The sequence below is a fragment of the Cebus imitator genome, unplaced genomic scaffold (genome assembly GCF_001604975.1).
Source record: "Cebus imitator isolate Cc_AM_T3 unplaced genomic scaffold, Cebus_imitator-1.0 Scaffold98, whole genome shotgun sequence".
NCBI classification, from domain to species: Eukaryota; Metazoa; Chordata; class Mammalia; order Primates; family Cebidae; genus Cebus; species Cebus imitator.
The window spans coordinates 1,998,329-2,025,351 of NW_016107413.1; the positions used below are offsets into that span (position 1 = coordinate 1,998,329).

General features: G+C 37.1%; 1 protein-coding gene across 1 annotated transcript in view; it reads right to left on the reverse strand.

Annotated features, from left to right (window-relative positions):
- Nucleotides 1–27,023, reverse strand: part of ANKIB1 (ankyrin repeat and IBR domain containing 1) — a 171,239-nt gene that overhangs the window by 112,147 nt on the left and 32,069 nt on the right. Inside the window, exons 2-3 of the mRNA XM_037741345.1 lie at nucleotides 19,072–19,276; nucleotides 3,055–3,337 (exon numbers count right to left, since the gene is read on the reverse strand). Of these exons, the coding sequence (XP_037597273.1) occupies nucleotides 3,055–3,337; nucleotides 19,072–19,093 (305 nt within the window). The 5' untranslated portion in view covers nucleotides 19,094–19,276. The remainder of the gene's footprint in view (nucleotides 1–3,054; nucleotides 3,338–19,071; nucleotides 19,277–27,023) is intronic.

The window sequence follows — 27,023 nt, forward strand, 5'->3', positions numbered from 1 at the left end:
AAAAAAAAAAAAAAAAAAAAAAAAAAAAGTAACAAGAGAACAAGCTAAATGGGGAGAATGAGGGCAGAAGTAGAGAATTTTAGAAGCCAAATAGAATATAATGTAGAAAACAAGCTATTATAACTTTCTCAAGATAGAAAGAACACTGAAAGGCTATGCTTTAGTACAATTAATCTGGACATTAGATTATAAGAGGAAAAGACTTGTTTAAAAAAAAAAAAAATTTTAGGTGCTAGATACTTTTAAGTATTAGGAGCAGGGGATGATTAAGAGTGAACTAAGGACAACAGGGATGAAAAGGAGGAAATCCAAGAATCAGACTTAGTGAACTTAGTATTAGCAGCATGGTAGCAAAGGAGAAGAGTAAACCAGGGATGATATGAAGATATTAAGGATTATAGAGGTGAGAAGTAATAAACTTAGCAAGTGTATATTATATGTTAGGCAGCAAAACAGCCATATAACACATTAATTAATTATCCTACAAGTTCTGTGAGGTAAATATCCATTATAGGGATAAGAAAGCTGATGTCCAGAGTGACTAATTTGCTTTGCTAATAAGTGACAGGCAGCCCTGACACATAAGCTGATATGACTATAGAGATAAGAGGGTGTCAGCACAGTGGTTAAAAGCCCAAAGCTTAAGGTTGTCTATCTGGGTAACAAGCTTTGCCAGTTACAAGTTGTGAGGCCTTACCGTGCTTCAGTTTTCTCACCTATAAAATACAGACAATAAACTAACCAATAAAATTGTAATGAGGATTCAGATAATGCATGTACAGCACTGTTAATAGCTCTATTAAACAGTAAGCCTTCAATAAACATTTGCCATTATTATATCAGTATAATAGGCTGGTATCATTAACATAGGAAAGACCCAGTTTTGGAAGGGAAAATATTAAATTTAAAACAAGCTAAGCTGGAGGAGGCTTCTAAGTAGGTATTTTCAGAGAAATGAAAATGAAAGATAAAAGCAAAAAGATGAGATAAAAGAAATATCTATAAAACCCAAGATAAACCTAATAAAGTCATGGACTTTATTAGGACAAAGAAGATGCCTTTAAAAAAGTTATTAATATAGGTAGGCAGAGAGAAGCTATATAAAATTGTAAAATATAACGGGTAATGTACAGCAAATATGTAAGGCAAACAAATGATAAAGAGCCATAAAAGTTTTTTAAAAGAGAGAGAGGTTCCTATGCATTATGACAGCCTAAGAAGATAGATGTGGCACACACAGGATCTTGGAGAGCAAAATTTAGACAAAAAAAGACACTTGCGGTGGCTCACGCCTGTAATCCCAGCACTCAGGGATGCTGAGGCGGGCAGGTTGTGAGGTGAAGAGATCGAGAGCATCCTGGCCAACAGGGTGAAATCCCGTTTCTACTAAAAATAAAAAAAATTAGCCAGGCATAGTGGCACACGCCTATAGTCCCAGCTACTCGGGAGGCTGAGGCATAAGAATCACTTGAACCTGGGAGGCAGAGGTTGCAGTGCGCCACGATTGTGCCACTGCACTCCATCTTGGCAACAGAGCAAGACTCTGTCTCAAAAAAAAAAAAGAAAAGAAAAAGAAAAAGAAAAAAAGACACTTTGGGAGGTCAAGTGAGAGCACTGCTTGAGGCTAAGGGTACAAACCAGACTGGGCAACACAGCAAGACGCCAGCTCTACAAAAATATACAAAATATTAGCTGGCTATGGTGGCCTCTGTAGTCCTAGCTACTCGGGAAGCTGAGGTAGGAGGATAGCTTGAGTTTAGAAGTTTGAGGTTACAGCAAGTTTTGATCACACCACTGCACTCCAGCTGGAGTGATGGAGCAAGACCCTGTTTCTATTAAAAAAAAAAAAAAAAAAGTTAAGAAAGGGAAAAATGAATGGAGTAAGAAAGAGGGGGATACTCCTAGCCAAGAGAGCAACATGAACATGGCAGACAGAACACTCATGGCATGTTTTAGAGATAGCAAAAAAAAGCAGCTTAATTGGAACAATAATTTGTACACAGAAGAAACAGAGAAAGGGCCAAATGCTAAGTTTTAAAATTCAAGTTCTAAAGAGCTTTGAATACTAAATAAGCAATTTTTCCTTTCTCTTCTAGCATCAGACTTCTATACCTACATAATCTACTTCTAAAAAAATTAAACTTGCTTTGTAACTACTGTTCTATTCTTTGCTCCTTTTATTTTATAAGCTAGCAAATATCAAATGTAATTCTCATGGGATTAGGTAAGAATCTTCATATAAATATATTTGCTGTCACTAAAGCTTTCTCGTTGAATAGATATTTTTTTAAAGTTTCTTCGTATTTTCAGTTTTTTTTTTTCTTTTTTCTTAAGACAGGGTGTCACCATATTGGTGAGGCTGGTCTCGAACTTCTGACCTCAGAAGTTGATTTGCCCATCTCAGCCTCCCAAAGTGCTGGGATTACAGGTGTGAGGCACCACACCCGGCTCGTATTTTCAGTTTTAAGAACATCTTTTCAAGTATTTTAGAAACATCTTTTGGATTGGATTTTAGAAACATCTTTTCAAGTAACTGAATTCCTTTAAAAGAAAGGAAACTCTAACTGATCATGACTAGAAAAGGCAAACGCATCCATTTTTTAACTAAAAATACCTAATCAGAGTTTAGAACTTTCCTTTTGGCACCATTCCCTGCATTTTTCTGACAGCTAACAGGTACTGTTCTAGAACTGAAATGTTATAAATACATTATTATCAAGAATTCATACTATGAAACATATTGAGAATCAAAATATATTTATATCAACAAGAACATGTGAACCAACCTCACTATTAAAACCTTTGGACTAATTCAGAAATAATAAAGAAAATTTTACTAAATCATAATAAAATTATACCAAATATTTGGGCATATTTGGTTTTAGAAAGTTTAATTCACTACGAGACCATATTACAGGCACATGTCTGAATATAAATCTTGTCTGTATGTTTGTATTTTCAAAAATCATAGTTGTTTTTTCTTTCACCACTTTGTTACCAATTAGTTCATAGTAATGTTTTCCCTAATATCAATTAGTTTACAGTAATACTTACCCTAATATTTTATTCATTCCATGTCTAGCAGCATAATGCAATGGAGTATTGTGCTGGTAGGGTTCCCCATAAGATGTATTTGGATCAAGGGATTCTTTTAGCTGAGGATTGTTTTCATATATTTGGCAGGCCAAGTTTTCATCACCATTGATGAGTGCTTTACGAAATTTGGTAGTTGTATTTCCCATGTTTTGTTTTGTTTTGTTTTTTCTGATAGGCAGTGGCACTTTTTTCCTTCTATCTTCAGCCACTTCTGGAACACTTCTGCAACATCTTTCACATTCTAATGAAGGAAGAATTATTCAAATTAGATTGTAAAACAATAAGCACAAAAGAAACAACACAATTAGAAACACTAAAAAAATCTGGGAATCATTTATAAGGGAACCAACTATATTATATTACATTTTACCAAATTATCTTAAGAGTAAAAAACTCAAATTTTTAACACTGTCCAAATTAACTTCTTGTTAAACTATAACATTTTCCCACACAGAGACTGTTAAGGTTTCACAGGCTGTCCTTTGCACTACAAAATTTAACCACATATATGAACTTTTCAATTTTCCTCTTCACATGGGCAGAAATGAGCTTGACTGAATTTTATGGTTGAAAACACTTAAATTTCTGCATAAATTATGTATAAATCTTACTCAGCCAATTTGAGGGATAATGAAAAATGTAGGAAATTTTGCCCAAAGAAGAACTGCAAAAGAGGTGTTAAAATGCATTAAGGGAAAAGTGAAACTGCTCAGTTCTTTATGAGGACATCACAGAAAAGATATAAAATGTAAACATACAGGAATATACAGTTCAATGATACTCAGATAATCATAGAAAAGTACTAAAACTGATTATATACAGAACAACACAAACTGATTATTCTACCATTTAAGACTACTAAATTTATTTCTTTCTGCTATACAGAATTCAAAACAAGTCTGGAAACATCAAATGTTTATGCATATTATATTTCGAAAGAGGTTAACATAATGATCACATGGGCAATGGGATTACTAATTTAATTACTACTGAAGCAATGTAAAGTGAGTGGAGGAAGGTCATAGAAACAAACGCTGGACATGGAGTTCAAAACACCATATTTACCTACAACTGGTTGTGTAATTTTAAGCAATTTATTCATCCCTTAAAAGCCTCAGATTCCCATTTGCACAGTATGGAAAGTGATCATTTCTTAGGTATAGCTATGATGATTATAAGAGTTAAAGTACCTAATACAGTCCTTAATGAGTTTAATAAATGCTAGTTTCATTCTATTCCAATAAAATGTTGTTTCTACATCTATTCTTGAACTATGATGAAAGTTAGTGACAAAGAAAACAGCATATGCCAAGGCAGGTATGAAAAAAAAAAAGGCCTACGCAAGGAACAGTCAAGTATGAATGGAGTTCGGAGTCTCTAGCATTAGACTAAAAAGAGATAAAACAAAAAATAGGTTGGGACCAGGTAAGGAACTTACACTTTAACCTGAAATGAACAAATAATTAAAGGCTTTTATGCAGAGCAGTGATATAATTATTTCATGCTTTAGAAAATTATTGTGACAGTGTAGAAGACAGAATAGAGGGAGGAAAACTTAGAGGCAGAGAATACAGCAGTCCTTCATGTTACTCTATTAATTCAGTGGCAGGCTGGACACTAAAACATAGCTTTAAAAAACAGGCGATGGGTGTGGTGGCATGTGCCTATAATCTCAGCTGCTTGAGAGGCTGAGGCAGGAGGATCATCTGAACCTAGGAGTTTGAAACCAGTTTGGGCAACATAGTAAGATCTCATCTCAAAACAAACAACAACAACAATAACAACAACAACAAAAACACATGTGAAAATAATACACACAGTATTCAACATAGTCTTTGTATAGAGTAGTTCTTAACCTTGGCTATATATCATAATAACCTGGGGAACTTCAGAGTCCTACTAAGCTACATCTCAGAACAAAAACTGGAGTCTCTAGGGGAAGCACGCAGGCATGGGTATTTAAATTCCTTATGTGATTTTCAATGTACAAACACCATTGTATAAAAGGCTCCTGGAACCTTGCAGCTAAATATCAGGGTAAGATGTCTGCCAAGCCTAAGTGGGAGGTAGGTGTTAACTACCTACTTACTACAGCAGCACATTTTCTGGCCCACTACTAGACATAATGAGGTCACCGTTTGGGTTTTTTTAAGGGTTCTTTATTATTGACCTTTTTTATTTTAAATATGCAAATACATACAAACTAGTATTTTTTTAATATATGAACAAAGAGGAAGAATTTTAAAACTCATGGTTTACTGGAAGAAAGCCACTGGTAGTATTTTGATATATAACCACCCTATTTAAGAGTGTGTGTGTGTGTGTGTGTGTGTGTGTAAAATGTGTATGCATATACAAACCATAAATATGTATACATTAATTGGATCATATGACATCAGTTTTTATTTAATTTTTCAGAAGGTTGCTAAACCTTTAGCCTAAAATAATACACTTTTATTGTTTCATCTTGAATAAGAGGGGCAAATCCTTCACTCCCGCACTATTCACAATATACCACAGCTACTATTTGGAAACTTTCAGTTGTTTTGGTCCTTGATAGAATACAACTCAAATTATAAACATTTTCAGAATTCTGAATTAGATTAATAAGTAGTACCTTTTCTGAGATTCATGTTATTACTTTAGAGAAATATCCCATAAGAAAAATAATTTGCATCTAAGAAGAAAAAAAAGAAGTATCTAAGAAAGTAATGTTATCTCGGGGTACTCATTTAAAGTAACAAGTTTTTAGAAAAAAAATCAATAATACTTTAAATGTGTATTAAATATTACTGTTACTCAGTTGAAAGGATAATGGTATCAAGAAGTCATTTTATGGCTTTCGGTTATTTTCATGTTTGTTTCATTTTAAAATTTTGATCAATAAGCCTGAAAGTCACTAATAAATACATCATTTAAACAGTCACACTTCAATTCCCCTCAGATTTATCTTCACAAACTTTGCCTAAAAATTTGCCAGATGTATCCTTTTGCTTTTTCCTAGCCACAGCTACTGCTGTGATGACTGTTTCCTCTTTGTTTAAATTAAAACCTTAATATTTCTCAAACTCCAAGATATGTCTATGTATAGAGCTTCATGAGGCAAGCACTGGAGTACCAAAGAGGTAAATAGAATTCCTTATTTTGGGCTTCTAATTATTTAAAGGAAAACCTGGGCAAGGTTTCACCATCTTTTGAGTAGTAAAGCACAATACTTGAAAAGTATTTAATGAAAAGAAGACAAATGTAGCCTGCTGATGAACTCCAGAAAGCTTTACTTCATTTCTGATTCACTTTAAATTGTGAATGTCTTTATAACTCTAGCTTTCTTTTTAAAAATTTTTACTTTTGTGGGTACACAGTAGGTGTATATACTTATGGAGTACATGAGATATTTTGAAACAGGCATGCAATGCATAATAACCACACCAGGGTAAATGGGGGATCCATCAACTCAAGCATTTGTTCTTTGTGTTACAAACAATCCAATTATACTTTTTTTTTTTTTAAAATGAGATGGAATCTCACTCTGTTGCCTAAATTGGAGTGCCGTGGTGTAATCTCAGCTCAATGCAACCTCCACATCCCAGGTTCAGGCGATTTTCATGCCCCAGACTCCCCAGTAGCTAGAAATACAGGGATGCTCCACCACACCTGGCTAATTTTTGTATTTTTAGTAGAGATGGGGTTTTGCCATTTTGGCCAGGCTGGTCTCGAACTCCCGACCTCAGGTGATCCGCCCACCTTGGCCTCCCAAAGTACTGAGATTACAGATGAGAACCACTGTGCCCAGCCCATTATACTGTTCCAATTATTTTCAAAATGTACAATAAATTCTATAGTCACCCTGCTATGCTAGTAAGATCTTAGTCATTCTTTCTATTTTTTGTACCCATCAGCCATCCCCACTTCACCTCCACCCTGCAACAACACTTCCCAGCTTCTGGTAACCATTCTTGTACTTTCTATCTCCATGACTTCAATTACTTTTACTTTTAACTCTCACAAATAAGTGTATAATTCTAGCTTTAAATCTCTGTCTCCCAGTTGCTCCACTGATAAGTTAATAATCTGTAGTAAAAACCTAAGGGTACTTAAATTAACAAATTACTCCCAGAAATCTTTTAGAGAAGATGAAGTTCTTCAGAAATAAATAACCAAATCCTAATTCAACTGTTCCCATAAAAGTATTTTTAGTAAAAACAGTAACTGTATAAACGTATATAACTGACTCCCATTCTTTATTTTCACTGGATATAGGTCACACACATACACTCTTACTCAATTCAGTCTTCCGCAACGATCTACACTATTGATAATGACAACCTTAAATCTACAACTAAACCTTTAGCCAGTATAGCAACAAGCAGAAAGTTCATTCAGGCAGCAGGTCCCAACACACACACACACACACACACACACACACACACACACACACACTCTCATACACATACTCAATTTACTCTTCTCCAATTATCTGCACTATTGATAATAACCTTAAATCTGCAACTAAACCTTTAGCCAGTATAGCAACAAGCAGAAAGTTCATTCAGGCAGCAGGTCCCAACACACACACACACACACACACACTTTCATACACATACTCAATTTACTCTTCTGCAATTATCTGCACTATAGATAATAACCTTAAATCTACAACTAAACTCTTTAGCCAGTATAGAAACAAGCAGAAAGTTCATTCAGGCAGTAGGTCCCAATATACACACACATACTTTCATACACATACTCAATTTACTCTTCTGCAATTATCTGCACTATTGATAACAACAACTTTAAATCTACAACTAAACTCTTTAGCCAGTATAGAAACAAGCAGAAAGTTTATTCAGGCAGCAGGTCACAATACAACCCCATCCCACTCCAGGCTGAAATCAAACAGATGAGTTTCTAAGATTCCAGGAAGCTCAAATTCCAAAGAAATGCTCTAATGGTTACTGTAATAATACTTAAAGAAGAGGGGAGGATGGGCTGGGCACAGTAGCTTATGCCTTTAATTCTAGCATTTTGGGAGTCTGAGGCAGGAGGATCCCTTGAGCCCAGGAGTTCAAGACCAGCCTGGTCAACATGGTGAAACCCTGTCTCTACAAAAAATACAAAAATTAGCCAGCTGTGGTGGTACGCCCCTGCAGTCCTAGCTACTTGAGAGTCTGAGGTGGAAGAATGGCTTGAGCCCAGGAGGCGGAAGTTGCAGTGAGCTGAGATAGTGCTACTACACTTCAGCCTAGGTGACAGAGCCAGACCTAAAAGCATGAGGTAAAGAAAGAAAACAAGACAGCAGAAAAAAGAAAAATCAGCAGACAAAAAGTATGTGGGCAAATAAAATCCTAAGCTCTCAACCTGTTCATTCAGCCAGTCAATATGCATTTATTGACCAATGATAATTTTGTCACTGTGTATCACAATCACCTCAACAGATTATTTCAACTGGTCTTAAGGAGGACGAGGCCAGAGTGAGAACTTTAAAAGCTTCCCAGTTGATTATAATGCATGTCAGAGTTTAGAATCACTAAGTTTGAAACCATGCTAAGCCATATGTATTGGCCAGAAATGTGATTGTGAGGAGCAGTGTGGTAGGTGTTAGCTTGTTACCTATTTTACCGAGTAACTTAACCTCTTTGAGATGTTTCCTCAACTGTAAACCAGCAGTATTAATATCTACTTTCTTCAGTCAACACATACAAATGAACAAACAGATAAAATTCATTACATTTATGAAGTTTATATTTCAGTGGTGATGCACAGATGAATATTGTCAGGCTTTGATTTATTGTGTGTGCAAGTTTTTGAGCTTTATCTTTCTTAGCTCTTAACATTTTAAGCAAACTGCATTCTTAAATTCATCCATGTTGACACATAAATCAATAGTTCAACCCTTATTATTATTGAATGGTATTCCGCCATATGGGTATACCACCACTTGTTTAATCATTCGCTTATTGAAGGACAACTTAGTTGTTTCCAGTTGGGGCAATTATTAGTAAGGCTGCCATAACATTCATATACAGGGGTATAGCCTTCAAATGAACATAAGTTTTAATTTCTCTTGAGTAAATATCTAAAAGTGAAACTGCTGGGACATGTACTAAGTCAAATGTTTAACTTTACAAGAAACCACAAAACTGGTTTTCAGAGCAAATGCACCAGGATTCAGAGCATTCAGTTATTCTGAATCCTGGTCAACATTTGGAATTGTCAGTTTTTAATTGGTGGGATTTTCTTTTTCTTTTTTGGTAGCTGTTATAATGGATGTGCAGTGGTATTGTACAATGGTTTTCATTTTCATTCCCCTAATGATGAATGATGTTGAACATGTTTTCGTGCTTATTTGTCATGCATACATATTGATTTGTAAAGTGTCTGTTTAAATAAATCTTTTGCCCATTTTTAAGATGAAATGTTATTGAATTTGAGATCCACATAGATGCTATAAAAAGTCCTTTATTAGAAATGTAATTTGCAAATATTTCACTTTGAGCAAATTTGTGTATGAGGTGTTCTGCATATGGAAATCCAATAGTTCCAGCACCATTTGTTGAAAAGACTGTCTTTTCTCCATTGAGTTCCCTTTGTATATTCATCAAAAGCCAACTGACTGTGTTCTATTTTTCTGTGTTTCCATCTTTTTAGTAATACTATCTTGTTCTTGATTACTGGGAGAACAAACATCTTAACAATACTAAGTCTCCTAATCCATGAACATGGTATTTCTATTTATTTATGTCTTCTTTAATTGATTTTCAATGAAAGTTTTGTTGTTTGAATCATACAAATGGCACACATTTTTGTTAGATCTATACCTAAGTATTTCTTTTTCAGGGGGGTGCCATTATGAATGGAACACAAATGCCAAGTGTTCACATCTAGAATATAGAAATACAATTGAATTTGTATACTGACCTTGTATTGTGCAAACCTGATAAATTCACTTATTAGTTCTAGAAGGTTTTTTTTTTTTTTTTTCATGGATTTTTTGGGATTGCCTAAAGTAGATGTGTGTTATCCATGAATGGAGGCATTTTTTTTTTCCTTTTATATCTGCATGCCTTCAATTTATTTTTCTTGCCTTACTGCAGTAGACAGACGAATTTTAAAATTAGTGGGCAGCAGTTTGAGAAGAAACATGGTATTTGCATGGACTCAAAGAATCTCTCCCAAGTTATTTCATAATTAGAAAGTAAAAAACAGTAATTCACAGTGGAGAAGCACAGGAGATAGTAATCTAACCAAGAAATACCACCTATTGACATCCTGTACCCCAACATAATCCACTAAAAACAAAATCACATAAGTTCTGTAATACTCCTGTGAAAAAATTTATAACATCAACCTAAATATGATAAAATATCACAGAAACTCAAGTTGAGAGATGTTCTACAAATAACTGACTACTACTCTTCAAAAGTGTGAAGGCCATCAAAGACAAGAAAAGACAGCACAACTGTTCAGTTTAAAGACTAAGGAGAATGACAACTTAATGCCATAGAGAGCCCTAGAACGGATAAAATGACATTAATGGAAAATTGGTGAAATGTAAATACAGTAAATAGTTTAGTTAGTAGTATTGTACCAATGTTAATTTCTTACTTTTGATAACTATGGTTATGCAAGGTATTAACATTAGGGTGAAGGGTACACAGAAACTTTTTGTACTATTTTTGCAACCTTTCCATAAGTCAAAAATTACTTAAAAATAAAAAGGTGAAAAAAATTCTAGCTCCTGTGTTTGGGAAGAGACTGTAGGAAGGCATGAATAGAAACAGGAAAACCAACTTGCTGGTTACTAGGGTAAAACAGGCAACAGCAGATAGGTTCTTGTACCAGGACTGCAGCAACATAAGTGTTGGGAAATTGTTTGGATTCTGGATATATTCTAAAAAGCATTTTCTCAAAGAAACCCTTAAAGATGTATACATAGCAGTATGGGTTATTAATCACCCAATAAAATAAAGCAACAAATGGAATAAAATAAGGATAATATCCTAAAACCACACACCCTTGAAGGACCAGTTGTCCTCTAGAAAGTAAATAGAAAGGCCACTCCAAGAAAAATCAATGCTATTTACTATGATTTTTGATACCAAACATCTAACCTCTATGTAATCTCTTAGCTCAAATTATTAAGCTGGGCCACATGTAAATCACAAGGTCCATTTGTCCGTCTACACTAGATTTCCCTGATGATGAGAAGAGACAGAGGAAGTGGGGTTTGGGGGAAAGGTTTAAAATAGCTGCTGGAAGCCAGGTTCAATATGCATACCTTCTACTAAAAGGTACACATCCTGGTAATCAGGTCCAACATTAAAATATCCTCATTTGGAGAGAAAAAAGGAGAATGGTCTCTATTAGAGCCTGGGGTGTTATAGTCAGCTTCAGCGATACCAGGGGTCGAGATTTGACCATATTTAAGTTGTAGGTGAACGGGTAGTAGCAGTCATTGCTACTACCTTCTATAAAGTTGCCAATGGTTTCCTACAGGTAACAGGATAAAGGCAAACTTCGGAATTACATAACTAAGGCTACATCATAAAAGTGTTTTTAAGCACAATGAGTTTGGCTGAAACTGGAGATTTGCATAGGGAATAAGCAGAGGTAAAGCTGTATAGCTAGGCAGGGCTGAACCCTTTGATTCATTCCTACCCTAAGAGTTTGGCTTCAGCTTTGACTTTTTCAACTTAATTTTAGGTCATCATAGTTTTTAGTGATATTTCCTATTTCTGAAATGATAGGTCATCTATTATTTTGTCTTCTCTGAAGTTGGCCAGTGTGATTCAGTGTTATGTATAGATCTTCTTTCCTATGACAGAATAAATTAATGCAATATATAGTGAGTTGAAAAGTTGAAAGAACATTTAAGATAGAGCTAGTTTAGAACTTGGCAAGTCTTTTAATGACAAGTGCAGTTTTCTCACCTAGAAAATAATATTCACTTTAGAAGGCTATTGTAAAGATTAAATTTGATAATGCACATAGAATTTTACAGTTCATAAGAAATAATCTATACAACATAATTTATCTTCCATTTAAGACTATAAAGTCTACTAATATAAAAACATGTCTTATACTTTTCTATATGAAAAATGTTTATAGTATAAAATTTGTGTGAATTTATAAAATCATAGGACTAGAAATAAGTACATTTACATCTACCCAGCCTAGGCCGAATGCAGTGGCTCACACCTGTAATCCTAGAACTTTGGGAGGCAGAGGTGGGTAGATCACTTGAGGTCAGGAGTTCGAGATCAGCCTGGCTGACATGGTGAAACCCCATCTCTACTAAAAATACAAAAATTAGCCAGAAATTGCTTGAAGCTGGGAGGCAGAGGTTGCAGTGAGCCGAGATTGCACCACTGCACTCCAGCCTGGGCAACAGAGTGAGACTGTCTCAATACACACACACACACACACACACACACACACACACACACACACACACACACTCCCAGCCTATACTCCTAGATTTAACCATAAAAGCTACACTCATAAAACTTCCAAACATTCACAGCTTGTTCTAAGTAAATAATTACTTTCTATACTAGAAACCTAAAAATCCTATCCTAAATTTGGCTATAAAATGTCATTTAATAAAATAAAAACAATCTCCTAAATTTACAAATCCCTGAAGGACCAATTGTTCACTAGAAAATAAATAGAAAGGCCAAGAAAAATCAATGCTATTCACTACTATTTTGGGTATCAAACATCTAACCTCTATGCAATCACTTAACACAAATTATTAAGCTGGGCTGTGAGTAAATAAATCACAAGTTCCATTTAGGGCAATACATTATGTACTTCTCTATGTGAAAAAATAAAAGAAAGAAGGAAAAAACAAATGGATGAAGGAAGAAAGGAAAAAGAAAGAATAAAAAAAGAAAAGAAAATGCTAAGAAAACAAATTTTTAAAAATTAAAATGACTTAATGTTAATTTCTCCCTTTTACTTTTTTAAGAACTGAGATATCAAAGACTGGCAAACTAGTTTTTAAGTCCATAAAGATTTAGGAAACAAATCTTTAATTTGTTTTATGGAATAAAAGCATTAGAAAGTATTACAGTAACATGAAACTGGTGTCGTTCACTCAGAAAAATGATGACATAAAAAGGCTGAAACTGACTGACTGACAATAAAGAAGGCCTTTAGGAATGTAATGGCAATCAGGGCAGACTCTACTGAGAAATGTTACATTCCCCATAGGTAACAACACACTGTAGCTTCTGTCCCTTATGCACCCTGACTCCTCAAATATACCTCTTTATCTTCATCCTATTACTAACACAGATTGTTAAAATCTAAGGTATTCTATGCATTGTTATAAACAAAAAACTCTGCTTCAGTGCAAATATTAACGAACATAAGGTATAGCTTAAATGTCACAAATATTATATTGAAATGTTAACTTGTATTCATCTAAAATAAAGAATACGAAAAGTGGCCAGGTATGGTGGCTCATGCCTATAATTTCACCATTTTGGAAGGCCGAGGTAGGCAGATCACGAGGTCAAGAGATTGAGACCATTCTGGCCAACATGGTGAAATCCCGTCTCTACTAAAAATACAAAAAATTAGCTGGGCATTGTGGCACACACCTGTAATCCCAGCACTTTGGGAGGCTCAGGTGGGTGGATCACCTGAGGTCAGAAGTTTGAGACCAGCCTGGCCAATATGGTGAAACCCTGTCTCTAATAAAAATGCAAAATTTAGCTGGGCGTGGTGGCACATGCCTGTAGTCCCAGCTACTCAGGAGGCTGAGGTGGGAGAATCACTTGAAACCGGGAGGCAGAGATTGCAGTGAGCTGAGATCACACCACTACACTCCAGTTTGGAAAGAGGGCAAGACTCCGTCTCAAAAATAAATAAATAAATAAAATAAGAAAAGTAATTTATACTTACCTTCATGAGAAAAGTGAAATGTTTTCAAGTATTGACTTTTTAAGATAAATTATATAATATGCAGAATCATAGGAATACAAAGGACTACATTTAAATCATCCCAGACTATCTTGAATTATATAATGAGTAAAATCATAGGAATACAAAGGTCTACATTTAAATCATCCCAAACTATCTTTCAAAATTTAACATTAAAAGCTATTGAGGCCGGGCGCGGTGGCTCAAGCCTGTAATCCCAGCACTTTGGGAGGCCGAGGTGGGTGGATCACGAGGTCAAGAGATCAAGACCATCCTGGTCAACATGGTGAAACCTCGTCTCTACTAAAAATACAAAAAATTAGCTGGGCATGGTGGCATGTGCCTATAATCCCAGCTACTCAGGAGGCCAAGGCAGGAGAATTGCCTGAACCCAGGAGGCGGAGGTTGCGGTGAGCCGAGATCGCGCCATTGCACTCCAGCCTGGGTAACAAGAGCAAAACTCCGTCTCAAAACAAAAATAAAATTAAATAAATAAAAGCTATTGAACATTCACAGCTTGCTGTCAATGTTTTGCCTTCCTCATTAGATTACAAAGAATCTAGTTTATTGTTCTTGTCAAAGTCTAATGCTTTAGGAAGACTGACATTTATTTTACTGAATGCATACTGTTCATAACACTTCTAAGCAATGTATTGGTTTGGTATAGCAGTCAGCAAACTTTTTCTGTAAATACGGCTTATAAACCATATCATCTCTGTCACAACTACTCAACTCTGATATTGTAACTCAAAAGACAAAAGAATGAGTGTGGCTGTGTTCAATAAAACTTCATTTATAAAAACAGGCAAGGGGATTTGGCCCATGGGCCACAGTTTGCCAACCTTTGATTTGGTGGAAGGAGCAGAGCATAGAATAATTGAGTTGGAATCCCATATTTCCTTCCTAGTTCTATCAGAAACCATTAAACCTCTCTGTACATTTGCTCATCTGTAAAATGGAGAGAAGGCCACCTACTTTTCAGGACTGTCATGAAAACAAAGGTAAAGTATATATTACAGTGCCTGGCATAAAATAACTGCTCAGTTTTATCTCTTTTCCTCTATCTAGCTCTACAAATGATTTGTTAAATGTCAGTCATTACCTTCAAATAATCTACTACTCATTTTTAAAAGACAGTGAAATGGGAAGGAAAATGTCACCACCTCTATGTTCTATATCAAGAATGATATTATAACTGGTAGTCTAGACTTCATTCCTTAGGTGTCTGACTTTTGATAGGTTAAAAACTAAATAAATATTTTAACTATACTCTTAAAGATTAATTCAATTTTCATTACTTTTCTAGGCCACTGCCATTATTAACAAAGGTCTCTCCTATGTAATCAACTCACAAATATAGCTATGCACCACTTAATGACAGATATGTCCTGAGAAATGCATCATTAGGAGATTTCATCAATGCCAATGCCAAATGCACTTTCATAAATCTATATAGTATAGTCCACTACACCTCCAGGTTAGATGACACAGCCTATCAATCCTAGGTTACAAATCTATATACCATGCTACTATACTGAACATTGTAGGCAACCATAACGCAATGGTATTTGTACATCTAAACACAGAAAAAGTACAGTAAAAATACTGTATAAAAGATAAAAAAAATGGTACACTTATATAGGGCACTGACCACGAATGGAGCTTGCAGGTCTGGAAGTTGCTCTGGGTGATCAGTGAATAAGCAGTGAGTGAATGTGAAGGTCTAGGACATTATGGTTCATGACCATAGACTTTATAAACATTGTACACTTGGCTGGGCATAGTGGCTTATTACTGTAATCCAAGCACTTTGATTGGCCAAGGTAGGTAGATTACTGGAATCCAGGAGTTTGAGACCAGCCTGGGCGATATGGTTAAACCTTGTTTCTACTAAAAATACAAAAATTAGTTGAGCCTGGTGGCACATGCCTCCCAGCTACTCAGGAGGTGAAGGCAGGAGGATCATTTGGCCCGGGAAGTGGAGGTTGCAGTGAGTTGAGAGTGCACCACTGTACTCCAGCCTGGGAAACAGGGTGAGATCCAGTCTCAAAATAAAATAAAATAAAATAAAATCACTGTACACTTAGGCCACATTAAATTTACTTAAAAAATAAAATAATTGCACAATGATGTTATGAGGTCACTAGGTGATAGGAATTTTTTCAGTTCTATTTGTAATCTTATAAGACCACTGTGGTAGATCAAAATATTGTTATGTGGCACATGACTGTGCTAACTGAAGGGAACACAGAATTCATAAGTACAAAACCAGGAACAAGAGACAGGCCTTCTACTGGGAGTATGTACAAAACACACACACCTTTGACAGGCAGCAAAGTGGTGTTAGTCTAAAATGTTGCTAAAAATGAAGTCTGATTTAGGAGATTTGGGGCTTAACTTACCAAACTGCATATTAAGTTAAAGACCAATGTGGCTTTACTCTGGAGGAAGTTCATAAATACCCAGTTTGTAGGAACACTTCTAAGTATTAGAGGGTAGTGAAAATTACCTGAGCTGAGAAAAATCTTTTAACTGAGAAAGCAACTTCCCTATAATACAAATTCCAGAATTAAAATTCACTTTTCTGTTATTCTAATATTTTAATATGGCAGCATTCCAAATAAAATGGCTACATAAACACAGAAGTATTATCATGAGAGTAATAAAAATATCCATGGTAGTTTGGCTGTCTGAGGTTTCTCAATAAGCAAGGAGATAATACAACATATTCTGGCTCCTCTTAGATGTCTTTTAAATGTATATAGCTTTCACAGTGTAGAAAAGGATACTGTAGTTAAAGAAGAAATAAAAATAGCTGCAAAAGCTATATTCAAAAGCCTGCTTCTTTTTGCCAAACTGGCAAATGAACACTGAAAATAGCTAGAATGAGGTCTACAAGCAGAAAACCGTCAAAACTTGGAATACAACTACTGTATGAAACATTATTCTTACTTTTCTATTTCCCATGTAAACACAATACCTATAATGATCACAGCTCTCTAAATAAGCAAATTTTTTCAGATAACTGACAATTTTCATAGGCTGTATCCAGCTTTCATACCTTTGACTTTTCAACTACTCAAAATGTTGTGTTATACTTTAACTTCTCCTTCACAACTATTTTTCAAACTTTGAATTCAGAATTTTATACAATGACTGAAAAACAAACATTTCAAGCCCTTACACTATAGTGCTGTCGGCAAATAGTTTAATTGTACAGCAACTTTGGCATCTCTATTTATTCAGTGTTTGTTCTCATAATTTTTGAATATTTTATTGTCCTTAATGCAAAAATATAAGTGAAAATGTTAAACTGGAAGGGTTTATCTTGGAATTAGGAAGCCAAGGTCTCAAAGTTGATGTATCTGAGACAGACACAAAAATTACTCATGCTGGCTGGGCACGGTGGCTCATGCCTGTAATCTCAGTACTTTGGGAGGCTGAGGCGGGGTAGACTGCTTGATGAGACCAGCCTGGCCAACAGGGCGAAACGCTGTCTCTACCAAAAATACAAAAAAAATAACCAAGCATGGTGGCACATGCTTGTAGTGACAGCTACTTGGGAGGCTGAGGTAAGAGGATCACTTGAGCCTGGGGAGCAGAGGCTGTGGCAAGCTAAGACTGAGCCACTGTACTCCAGCCTGGGTGACAGAGTAAGACCTGTCTGGGGAAAAAAAAAAAGAAAGAAAGAAAGAAAGAAAGAGAGAAAGAAAAAAAATTACTTATGCCCCGAAAGGTGAACTTTTAGCCTCAACTGAAGCCTCATACCTTAAATCAATCACATTTTCAATTAAAAAGATAAAAATTATATACTATGTATGAAAGTTTAGAAATCTATAGTCAAATATTGTTTTAAAAGGAAATAATTTTTACTGTTTTTAAGCAGTGTTAAATGCCTGAAATTTTTAAAAAGTGAATTCTATGTTTACATTTTGGGGAACTGATTTTTCCCAAATATATCTTTAATAATTATATACATATAAAATTAGCACAAGTTTACATATAAGATTAAAAGACAACAATTCTCTTTCTCAAACTAACTACAAAGAACAACTACAAGCTGCTACAGTATAAAACTGTTTATATTCACTGGAAAAGAATCCACTCCACCACCCACTGTTTCAAAGTCAATAAGTCCTCCTAATTTCACTGTGCCCTCCACCATTAGGTACTCTTTATCACCCATTATTATTACTACAGGGGAAAATCTAGAGGTGGTATTTTGCGTCAGAGTATAAAGCTATCTCACTTCTAGGAGCTCTCCTTTTTCTTCTTCGTTGTCCTGCTGAATCTAAATGAATTTATTAAGTTAAACTAAGTTTATTCGATGTTATAATTGCAGCCCCATTTGTCTGAGGATGTTCTACTTTACTATGTAGAAAAGAGTTAGCATAGCAGGCTTCAGATGGCTATCCTTAGAAAAGCCTCTTGCAAGGTTGATCCATGGCTGATGTCTGGGAACTCAGATTTCAGGAGGGTTCCCACCATCCTAACTGATAGGAGTCCTTCAGAGCACCAAAATTATTTGTACAAATAATGTGGCATATGCTAATCACCTGCTTTTCTTCAGAAACTCTGGAATTTTGGTACATGCTAGTCAAAATGTACCTATGCGACCAGCTGTCAATCAAAACCTTGGACATGGAGTCTCTAAAGACCATTTCTGGCAGGTAACATTTTATATGCATTGTTATAATTCAATACTGGAGAAATTACATAAATTGCATACATATTGTGTGATTCCATGGGAAGAAGACCCTTGGAAGCTTGTGCCTGGTTTTATCTGGGCTTCATTCCATGAGCCTTTTCCCCTTGCCGATTTTGCTTTAAATCTTTTAACTTTGTAATTTAACCTGTAATTTTAACTTTGAACTATATGCTGAGTCCTGTGAGTTCACTAAGGGAATCACTGAACCTGACAGTGGTCTTGAAGGCCCCTGAAAAAAAAAATGGTGTCAGAAGTGGGATTTACCAAACCATCTCACTAATATATGGCAAATGCATTGTCTGCGAAAAGAAAGGATGAAGAGGTAGAGTATCACAAACGTTTGATGCCTGGGCAGCTCATAATATGAAACAGTATGTGAGCTGCTTTTTACTATGAGGGATCAAAGTTGCCAGTGTAATTTGAGAATGATAGATCCAATGCTAGGAGAGTTCCCTGTTGATCCCCTGGCTGCTTTGGCAATTCTGGCTAAAGTTGGGGGTTTGGGGATACATCCAAGGTGATGTCTTTTGATTTTGCTCTTTCCTGAGATGAGAGGAGAAAGAGCCCAAACATTACTAAAAGTGAGCACTGAGTGGGCAAAAAGTGTTAAAAGTTTACACTGTTTTCTCCTCCAAGTGCCAGGGATAAAGGTTAAATCAACTCTCAAGGCTAGAGTAAAGCTTTAGATAAACTCAAAAGGAAAAAGTTTCTTAAGCCTAGCTGCTACTGCACCAACCCCATCACCCTTGCATTCTATCGAAGATCTACACCAATCCTCCCACCCCCACCCCCACAGCTGTAATGTGAACCTATAAATGAGAAATTTACTGCTAGGAGTTTAAGTAAATGTATAATTATTATAAAGAAAAAGGAAATTTTCACAAAATCATTTTGTATTTTGTGGGCATTGCATCTGGATGTATGATGAAACTGATGTAAATGTTATATGCTTGTAATTTCATAACTGCTAGAAGGATAATCATCCCAATCAGGAAAGCTGTAAAGAAGAACTGTTAATGGGACAAAACTCCCTTGCTTTCTGCTGGTGGAGAGCAGAATGAAATGTAAACACTTTGAATATCAGAAAAGGAGTAAGTCTCCATAGCTGATGATTTTTGCCTACTAGAACATCTGCAGAAAAAGGAGACAACACAAACAGAAGCAATTTCTAGATGTAGATATATATTTAGTTTTAAAAACCAGTTTTTATTTACTAACGAGTTCTTATAAAATCAGATTCTGACCCTTGGAGGGTCACAATATTTCAGCCTGGGGTGTGTGTGTGTGTGTGTGTGTGTGTGTGTGTGTGTTGAGTGGGTCAATCTGGACTCTAAGACTGCCACACAATATTTCAGCCTGGTGTGTGTGTGTGTGTGTGTGTGTGTGTGTGTGTTGAGTGTGTGTGTNGTGTGTGTGTGTGTGTGTGTGTGTGTTTTGAGTGGGTCAATCTGGACTCTAAGACTGCCACACAATATTTCAGCCTGGTGGGAGTGTGTGTGTGTTTTGAGTGGGTCAATCTGGATTCTAAGACTGCCACACAATATTTCAGCCTGGTGTGTGTGTGTGTGTGTGTGTGTGAGAGAGAGAGAGAGAGAGAGAGAGAGAGAGTGTGTGTGTGTGTATGTGTGTGTGTGTTTTGAGTGGGTCAATCTGGACTCTAAGACTGCCACACAATATTTCAGCCTGGTGTGTGTGTGTGTGTGTGTGTGTGTGTGTGTGAGAGAGAGAGAGAGAGAGAGAGAGAGTGTGTGTGTGTGTGTGTGTGTGTGTGTGTATGTGTGTGTGTGTTTTGAGTAGGTCAATCTGGACTCTTAAGACTGCCACAATAAAAAGGGATTAAGTAAAAGCCTTGTTTGTCACTTGGACATGGAACACAGCTGTCTGGTTTTGCAGAGTCTCCGCTTTCTTGCTGCAAAGACTAACTGCAAGCTTTCTGAGAATGCTAAATTCACAGGTCCTAATTACCTAGGTCTGACTATTAGCTAAAACCTCATACTGTCTGATATGGGCCGTTTCAGCCTCAGCACGAGCTCTGCTGAACTAAAAGCAGGAACAGGCTCAATGAGCAGAACTCTGACTCTGGGACTGCTGCAAATTTAGGACACCCCTCTGTGGGCTCTAAACTATGAAAAACATCAATAGATGCCAGCTGGATTGTCTGGGTCACATCCAAATGCCCACAGGAAAGGACTTATTCTCTAATGGGACAGTCTAAAATTGAGCTGCTGATTGACTGTATTTCTGATGAAGTGGCTAATTGCAATTCTTAATTTGTGATTCCTGCCAAAAGCTACAAGGTGGGGCACATCAGAAGGAGTATGACCCCTCCACACCTATTCCTGACAGACTGGATTCTGGACTCCCTTTAGGGAAGGGATTCCCAAGCCCTGAGCTATAGACTGGTACCTGTTGATGGCCTGTTAGGAACCAGGCTGCACAGCAGGATGTGAGCAGCGGGCAAGAAAGCATTACTTTCTGAGTTCTGCCTCCTGACAGATCAGTGCAGCATCAGATTCTCATAGGAGCGCAAACCCCATTGTAAACTGCACATACAACGGATCTAGGCCGTGTGCTCATTATGCTTGATGATGTGAGGTGGAACAGTTTCATCCCAACTCCATCCCCACTCTGCTCGTACGAGGAAAAACTGTCTTCCACATAACTGGCCCCTAGTACCAAAAAGGTTGGGGAACGCTGCTCTAGTGGATGTCTCACTGTCTCACTGCTTTTGCCTTGTTTGGGTTTTCTGATTCATTGCAACTTACTACAATGGACTGATAAACCTGACTCTACTTCCCTTATCTTTCTCCTGGTACACATATCTTAGTGAAACAGTTTATTAAAGGAAGCTTTCCCCAAAAAGGATTGTTTTCCTAGGCTGCTCACTAGATAACTGGTCAGGAAAAAAGAGTGGGGAAGTTATGTAAATCCACTATGAAATTTTTGAAAACTCGGCGTTTGTCCTAACCAATTCCTACAAGTTGGGGCACATCAGAAGGAGTATGACCCCTCCACACCTATTCCTGACAGACTGTCTGGAATGAAAACAAGAGATAGCTGGAAAACTGTAAAGTTAAGATTGCTAAATGGGACACGTTTTATAACAACAGACACAAAACAAAAACCGGGCACCTAAGGAGGCATAGGAAATGATTTGTTTTTCAGAACTGTTTTTGGAAGTGTTCTTCTCTTCCTGAAGGAAAACTTCCCATGCTGCCTTTCTAAGTGTCTTCAGCACTTTGAACTCAAACTGACTGCTGAGCCTATGATTATACCTAACAGCCCTGATTACGAGACAGCAGAGGCTGGCCCAGCTTCTGTACTTTTTCCTTTTTTAAAAAAATTCTTTATGATTTATTTATTTTGACACAGTCTCGTTCTATAGCCCAGGCTGGGGTACAGTGGTGTAATCATAGCCCACTGAAACCCTGAACTCCTGGGCTCAAGCAATCTTCCCACCTTAGCCTCCTGAGTAGCTAGGACCATAGACTGGTATCACCATTCCTGGCTAATTTTTTTTGACACAGGAGTTTCACTCTTGTTGCCCAGGCTGGAGTGCAGTGGTACGATCTCTGCTCACTGCAACCTCCGCCTCCCAGGTTCAAGTGATTCTCCTGCCTCAGCCTCCTGAGTAGCTGGGACTACAGGCAACTGCCACCACACCGGGCTAATTTTTGTATTTTTAGTAGAAACAAGGTTTCACCATGTTGGCCACACTGGCCTCAAACTCCTGATCCCAGGTGATCCGCCTGCTTTGGCCTTCCAAAGTGCTGGGATCACAGGCATAATCCATGTTACCATGCCCGGCCTAATTTTTTAATTTTTAGTAGAAAAGAACTCCTGCCCTCAAGCAGTCCTCTGGTGGTAGCATCCCAAACTGCTGGGATTACAGGTGTGCACATCCACATCCAGACCCTGCACTTTCACACAGAACATTCATATATGATTGTCATCCATACATGAAAGGCATATGAACTGGTATCATGGACAAGCTAATCTGTTTGGAACTGACTGTATTTAGACATTCTGAAAACCAAATACCAAACTGAATTAAATGAACTGGAAACCCTTATGTAGGAGACCCAATGGTGAGAATTCATAGTGGGAACTGCTGGACTAATACAGATGCTCCTCAACTTATGATGGGGTTATATTTGAATAAAGCTACTGTCAGTCAAAACTTAAGTCAAAATGCATTTAATACCCCTGTAAGCCAACTATAAAGTAAAAAAAAACTGTAATTCAAATAATCATTAAATCAAGGACTATCTGCATATGTCCTGCTTGGAGTATCCTAACAATTGTGAAGTCTTGTTTTCAGGAGTACTATATTAGTCCATTTTCACATTGCTATAAATACCTGAGACTGGGCAGTTTATAAAGAAAAGAGGTTAAGTTCGTTCCAGGTTCTGCAGGCTGTACAGGAAGCATGATGATGGCATCTGCTCTGCTTCTGGAGAGGGCTCAGGAAACTTACAATCATGGCTGAAGGGAAAGGAGGAGCAGACACTTCACATGGTGGGAGGAGAGGCAAGAGAAAGAGCAAGGTGGGAGGTGCTACACACTTTTACACAACCAGATCTCACAAAAATTCATTATCACAGCAAGGAGATGGTGCTAAACCATTCATGAGAAATTCACCCCCACGATCCAATCACCTCCCAACAGGTCCAACTTCAACATTACGGATTACAATTCAACAAGAGATTTGGTGGGGACACAGATACAAACCATATCAGGTACTATTAGTGTCCTCTGGAAATGCACTCCTTTCATGTGTACCCTGATTATCAGGACACTGTTGAAAAGCCTCAAGAGCTTACATGATTCAACTTAGCCAGGTATGTGCTGTCCAAATTGATGCTTCAGGCCAAATAAAAATGAAACTAAAATGCAGAAACGGAAGGAGGAAACCACCTTGCTTTCTATGATAGACTTTCATAATCAATGAAATTTGTTTTAACTATTCAAATTCCGGACCTCTAAAGGGCTTAGCTGTCAAGGTACCTTGGCCAAATGCCAAGGGAGTGGACTGTACAGAAAAGACTTAATATATCAGGCTTGAAGACGGCCATCCTTAGAAAGGCCTGCTTGTAAGACTGGCCCATGATTGGTATCTGGAAACTTGGATTCCTCTCCAAGGGAATAAACTTTTGACCTTTTAAGGTTTCCATAGTGGAGACAGGAATTTTTAAGGTTTTACAAGTAAAGATGTGGTCAGTATAAACATAGTGTCTGTGTCTGTCACAGATGCCACTTCTACCTATTAAATTAGTAAATGAGTTCGGAAACACAAATTGAAACCATTACTCATTGCTGGTGGAGGTATAATTTGGAACAATTGTTCTGTAGAATAATTTATAGTATTTGTTCATGTTGAAGATAAATATATCTTGGGCTTAGAATCCTAATTCTACATATGTTCACCTCTACATATTACCTAATATATGTATTTTCTGTATCTAAATGCGATGTAATGAGACCAACTTTTAACAAGCTTAAAATATCAGTTTGCATCTATGTACTAAGCGTAGTTTTGCAAAACTTTTAATTATATACAGATGAAGATATATCACACACAAAGACATATGGCATGTATATGTGTATATAAGGTTATGATATAAAATTACTTCTTACTGTGGGTTATAATTTTGAAAAATTAATAGATATTATCCTAGGATAACTCCTATAACAGGTATACAAAGAGACATGTACACTGATGTTTATTTTGGCATTATTTAAAATAGCAGGGGTTAGGCAGCCAGCAAGGGCTACTGTAGGATGAAACTGACTTCGTGGTTTCATTGTGTATCCCAAGTGTCAAAATCTTTAGGTGTATTCCTTTAGGCTAAGTGGAGGAAAGAAGCTGAGGGAGGTCTTGCCATTTAGTTTGTGCACTTCTACTTAATCCCGTTAGAGCTGGGTGCATCACCCCCAGCTCTATGTTCCTGTCCTTCTGGCACACTTTTTCCAGGTTAATACACTTCCTGTCTTCTTCCTGCCATTTGGGGTTGAATTAATTTTTATTGTGTGGGTCCATCCCTCACATTTTGCAATGTTAATCATCCTTGACCTCTGCCAATTAAATATCTGCAGTGTTTTCCAGACATAGTTACAATTTTTCAAAAGCGCAAGTATTTTCAGATACTCTCCTGAGTTGGTGATGGGCAGCACTACCCAACTTAGGGGAGAAATCATTAAAACAATTGGGAGCCGGGTGCGGTGGCTCAAGCCTGTAATCCCAGCACTTTGGGAGGCCGAGGCGTGTGGATCACGAGGTCAAGAGATCGAGACCATCCTGGTCAACATGGTGAAACCCCGTCTCTACTAAAAATACAAAAAATTAGCTGGGCATGGTGGCACGTGCCTGTAATCCCAGCTACTCAGGAGGCTGAGGCAGGAGAATTGCCTGAGCCCAGGAGACGGAGGTTGCAGTGAGTCGAGATCGCGCCATTGCACTCCCGCCTGGGTAACAAGAGTGAAACTCCACCTCAAAAAAAAAAAAACCAAAACCAATTGGGAACAGTAGTTTTTAAACATCTGCTCATTTGATTCAAAGTAGACTTACATCAGTAATATCTAAGTACAGAGATGTCTATGTCTTATACACCCCACTGATCATGTAAAACTGAAAACTTAGTTAACATGCTCCTGAAATCTCATTAAATGAGAATAAATTAAGAAAAAAGGATAAATCTACAAGGTCAAAAAGAACGAGAGGAAACAACAGCAGTTGAAAAATTTCAAAAAAGCTTTGAAAGCTGGAAAACAAATACACAAAAGGCAACTAGTTTAGCAAAGCTAAATTAAGTAAGCAAAGGTCAAACCTAATTCCATAACCTTTAAAAAAGCCTACTTTGTGTTAAATAATACCAAAAATCTCAGGAATTGGTGGTATAGGTAGCTTTGAAGTATGGTGACTGACAAAAAACAGCAAAGACTAAAAAAAAAAATCTTTTTTTTTTTTTGAGACAGGGTCTTATTCTATTGCACAGGCTGGAGTGCAGAGCTGATGTCGCAGCTCACTGTAGCCTTCATCTCCTGGGCTTGGGCTATTCTCCTGCCTCTCAGCCTCCCATGTAGATAATTTTTTTGATTTTTTTGTAGCGACAGAGTTTTGCAGCCTGGGCAACATGATCAAACTCCTGATGTCAAGTGATCTTCCCACCTTGACCTCCCAAAGTGCAGGCATGAGGCACCACACTTGGCCAAAAAATCTTATAAGCAGGTAGGATTGACCAGATTCTCTGCCCCAGCTCATGCAGCTGAGCTAATGCTCCTGTCCTGATCCACTGCTTTTTTTTTCTTTTAAGGAAACACAAAATTACTAGATTTATAAAAATATGTATGATAAATGTACATGGCAAACATCCTTATGCATCTAAAATGCAATTTCCGTACTTAAAACCCTTCAATATAGTAGTAACTGTAAATTTTTTTAAAGGCACACTCATATAACTTACTACAACAGAATTTATCATCTTAGATTCCTTATTACAATCTAATTTTGACCTAAGAATAAACTATCTTTTATTACTGATATTTTGCACAAATTTCCTACTGCTCTAAAGTTAGCCTAGGTTCCTTAAAGTTAGGGATTACATCTTTACTCTTGTTTTTGTTTTTTCAAATCTGCAGTGCCTAGTAGTGTTTTGTATATTATCAACACAAACTTTAAAAATTGTTTGTAGGTACTCAAACTTTAGAAATAATAATACCAGTCATTCGGGGAGGGAGTAAAATAAATTCTTGATTGGAAAGAGAAAAGTTTAACTATTAAAAAGCTGTCTGAGGCCATGGGTGATGGCTCACACCTGTAATCCCAACACTTTTGGGAGGCCAAGGTGGGAGGATGGCTTGAGCCCAAGAGTTCAAGACCAGCCTAGGCAACATAGTGGGATTTCATCTCCACAAAAAATAAAAAAATTAGACAGCCATGGTGGCACACACCTGTAGTCCCTGCTACTCAGGAGGCTGAGGTGGGAGGATCGCTTGAGCCCAGGAGGTAAAGACTGCAGTGGGCTTTGATCACGTCACTGCACTCCAGCCTTGGTGACAGAATCCCTGTCTTCGCAAAAAAGAAAGAAAAAGAAAAAAGAAAGCTGCCTGAAACATTAACCACTGTTAAGTAGTGAAGCTTTAAGGCAGTCATTTCCCAAGTGCTACAAATCTCTACTCCCACTGTATTAGTTCTGGCCTGCCATCCTCTCCTGCCTAGCAGACTATATTGATCCATCTTCTTTGATCTGTTTTCCGTTCTATAATCTTCCACCTGTTTTCCCTATATTTA